Source organism: Adiantum capillus-veneris, chromosome 2 (assembly GCF_014529385.1).
Source record: "Adiantum capillus-veneris isolate H3 chromosome 2, ASM1452938v2, whole genome shotgun sequence".
Classification (NCBI taxonomy): Eukaryota; Viridiplantae; Streptophyta; class Polypodiopsida; order Polypodiales; family Pteridaceae; genus Adiantum; species Adiantum capillus-veneris.
In genome coordinates, this window is record NC_140932.1 from 127,169,277 (window position 1) to 127,172,570 (window position 3,294).

Consider the following 3,294-nt stretch of genomic DNA (forward strand, 5'->3'; position numbering starts at 1 on the left):
AGAAGCCTAAAGAATAGCCTTAGGAAAAGCCTATAAAATATGTACAAGATATGATAGGCACTGCACCTATATCAAGGAGGCAATGAGGCAGTGGGGCAGCAAAAGAAACGATTGAACTGCCGCAAGGCTTGTCTGAACCCAGCCTAAAGAAAATGTGTGTTTGTGTGTGTTTTTGGGTGGGGTAGAGTGATGGAGCTTTGATACGGAACGCCTCTTTCTATACGAAGAGAATCATACTCACACAGTGCTCCCCTTTTAAAGCAACAAAATCGTGCTCGCGCCCAGTCCTTGACGCCTCCACGCAAAAAGACGCACACCCAAAGACACCCATACCCACAAAAGACCACACACACACACACACACTCTCACACACAACGCTAAAGCCCCCTGGACCCTGGCCCCTCCGTGTATGTAAGCTTTAATGGTAGAGTAAAGCCCTCCTTTCCTGTTCTTATAGGCCGGTAGGCTGCCCTCTTCCCTTCAGACAAGACAGAGATGGAGGAACTTCAATCTTGCACTCGACCGATGCTTCAATTAGGGGCTGGATGCACCGCCCCGCCCCCAACGCCCGTCCGCAGGGCAGAGCCGGCCGACTCTGGTGATGCTGATGACGACATTTTCTGGTCAAGCCCTCCCAGCTCGACGCCCCCATTCTACTCCGCCATCGACTTTGTAGATGAAGTTGGGACTCAGTGCAGCTCTTCGGGAGGCCTCATGTGTCAAAACTCACCATCATCCTCGTCGACAACCCCCAGCCGTGCAGAGTTGGATGAGCTTGCCCTCTATCTGATGCAGCAATCTTTGCTTTCAACTCCCACTCTTCTGGCTTCTCCCTCTCTGCGGCGACGGCAAAAGCAAGGGTTCTCCCCTGATAAAGGCACTAATGGAGGAGCCACCGACAAAAGTAGTCGCACCGAGCAAGAATCTCAACGCCTAGTTGTCAGTGGCCGGCCGGCAACATACAGCTACTCCATGGAGGGGTTTTGTGAGGAGAACAAGACAGGAGTTCAGAAGGCGTGTGAAGAGGACGGTGCATTCTATGTCCGAATTACAGATTTTGGCAAAGCTTCTCTGGTTAATGTTGATCATTTTTTCAAGCAGTGTCCTAGCATGAATGGGATGTGTCTCATTGGTTCATTGCCTCCTCTAGCTATATCTGAACTGCTGACATCTCCAGAAGACAAAGAGACCATCACATGTTGGCAAGAAGATGGCGCTTTTGAGCTTTTACTTGAGCTCCCTTTCTCATTACAAGATGCATCAACAGTTGAAGCTTTGACGAAGGCAGATTTCAGGTACCTCTCTTTGCACTACTTTGCAGGGCTTTCAATTGGCAATACCTCTTAGACCATCCTTGGGTCGAGACACCGAGACATCATCTCCATTTCATAGAGGCAGTGCCTGGACGGGTTTGTAACAAGGACCCCCAAGAGGCCTTCAGGCAAGATGAGATTTTTGTTGAAGTGACTAGTGTTTTAGACCATCCTTGGGCTGATACACCGAGACATCATCTCCATGTCTTGGAGGCGGTCCCTCAATGTGTTTGCAACAAGAGGCCTTCAGGCAAGATGAGACTTTTATTGAAATTGGCCTCATGTGGTAGAGATTTAGGCTAGGGTGAAGCTAGGATTATACGTAATGTGATAAGAGCATAAGACCTTTCCCCGCCCTCCTTGTCCATGGGTCGCCACAACGGAGATGTGAAATTAATGGTGTGATGGTCTGCAATCCATCACAAAGAAAGGTTGCTGATTTTTGAAGATTTGGTGTGGATATTTGGAAGGTGTTTTTGCTCAACTTAAAACCTTCACAAGAGGCTTACCTTTAGATTGTCTTTATTTGCATGATGCCACACACACACACACACACACACACACACACACACACACACACACACACACACACACACACACAGAGAGAGAGAGAGAGAGAAGAAGAAGAGAATTTTAATGACGTAGGAAACTATCCCAAGAGACCTTAAAGATCTATCTAACGAGGAGAGTTGAACTCAAGACCTTTTATTCAAGAGGGAAATGGCATAACCAATCTACCATACTTCGGTGATAGAAAGGCTATACCATTTTCCTCTTTTTATTAGCCACACACACACACACACACACACACACACACGAGAGAGAGAGAGAGAGAGAGAGAGAGAGAGAGAGAGAGAGAGGGAGAGTTTCTATTCTTATTAAAGAAGCTTTCACTCTATTTTCCCATCTTGAATATCCAAGCAAAGCTTATGGGAAAGTTTTTGGTGCTATGACTTGCCATTTAGGGAGGCAATGAGAATGTTTGCAAACTTGTTGGTCGGAATTTCCAAGGAGCTTCTCAAATTTCTTCTAGAAGATGTTTCCGGAGAGACTCGAAACAATCTAAGGGGTCAATTTTTAAATCCTCTACTTTACATCTACAAGGATGGTAGCCAAGAACCTCGCCGTTCTAGGGGTGACGACAATGTGGTGTTGTCAATCATAAGCCATGGCAATCCTAACCCTCAAGGTCACAATGAGAAAGAATCACTTCTAGCTATCCTTGGGAGCCAAATGCAGGTGGGTCAACTATGCATAGTGTTTTTTGTTTGGCAATTTTATGGTCTTTATTATATATTGATTTTGGTATTGCAGGGTTGGAGTCAAGGCAAGTTCAAAGCTCCAACTCTGCTCTCTCTTTGCAACCTTGTTGATGCGGAAGTTTGCATTCAATTTGATTTGGTTTACCATCTGTAGGCTCAGATTTACGATTTGGCGACAACTTCAAAAGCTATAAAAACCAAGAGTTTCTTATTAAAAGTTTTACATAGCATTGGTGTGATGGAAAGGAATATTCTTACATCAACATTGACTTTGCTCTGTCTATCAGAAGATCACTTGCCAAATTGATACCATACACTAAAGGTAAATTTAAGGATAAGGATAGCATGCGGCTTTATCGAGGTAGACCCAAGAGTTGTATCTAGGGTGGTCATGTGGACAATTATTCAAAACATAACTATCTAAGTTTGTCATGTAGTCAATCAATCAAGACATAGGTGATTATATACTCTTGTAAAGATGCCATTTCTCTCTTCAAATTGATGCGCATTTGGAAGACTTGCATTTCACAAATTCTTTTGCGGTAATTTGTCGATTTTATTCTTGTGTTAAGATTCCTATTCTTAAAAGGACAAGTCCCAATGCTTTTGGTGCTCATTTGTTTGTACTCTTTTGATGAGACAACAACTCTACTCGTCTACCCTCAGCACTAAAGGGCAGTGGCCATTTAATTAAGTCCAAGCGGTGGGATCCACGACAA

The 3,294-nt window shown here is 44.6% G+C and overlaps 1 protein-coding gene across 3 annotated transcripts; it reads left to right on the plus strand.

The window, feature by feature from the left end:
• Positions 1–341: 341 nt before the first annotated feature.
• LOC147463580 (uncharacterized) lies at positions 342–3,092 on the plus strand. Of its 3 annotated transcripts, XM_086489676.1 has the most exons (4): positions 342–1,295; positions 2,279–2,552; positions 2,628–2,640; positions 2,730–3,092. In XM_086489676.1, the coding sequence occupies exons 1-4, from the start codon at positions 496–498 to the stop codon at positions 2,801–2,803; spliced, it is 1,161 nt and encodes a 386-aa protein (XP_086345802.1). In that variant the 5' UTR covers positions 342–495; the 3' UTR covers positions 2,804–3,092. The 3 variants fall into 3 exon arrangements, with proteins under 3 accessions (XP_086345802.1, XP_086345796.1, XP_086345799.1); XM_086489670.1 differs by lacking the exon at positions 2,628–2,640; XM_086489673.1 differs by having other exon boundaries at positions 349–1,295; positions 2,628–2,838.
• The last annotated feature ends 202 nt before the right edge of the window (positions 3,093–3,294 follow it).

What these genes read in the sequence shown, in the direction of transcription:
- LOC147463580 (XM_086489670.1), top strand. Translation starts at nt 496, where the DNA reads ATGGAGGAACTTCAATCTTGCACTCGACCGATGCTTCAATTAGGGGCT. An exon ending in TTGACGAAGGCAGATTTCAG is followed by an intron (nt 1,296 to 2,278) that starts GTACCTCTCTTT and finishes CTTGCCATTTAG; the next exon opens with GGAGGCAATGAGAATGTTTG. An exon ending in TCCTTGGGAGCCAAATGCAG is followed by an intron (nt 2,553 to 2,729) that starts GTGGGTCAACTA and finishes TACCATCTGTAG; the next exon opens with GCTCAGATTTACGATTTGGC.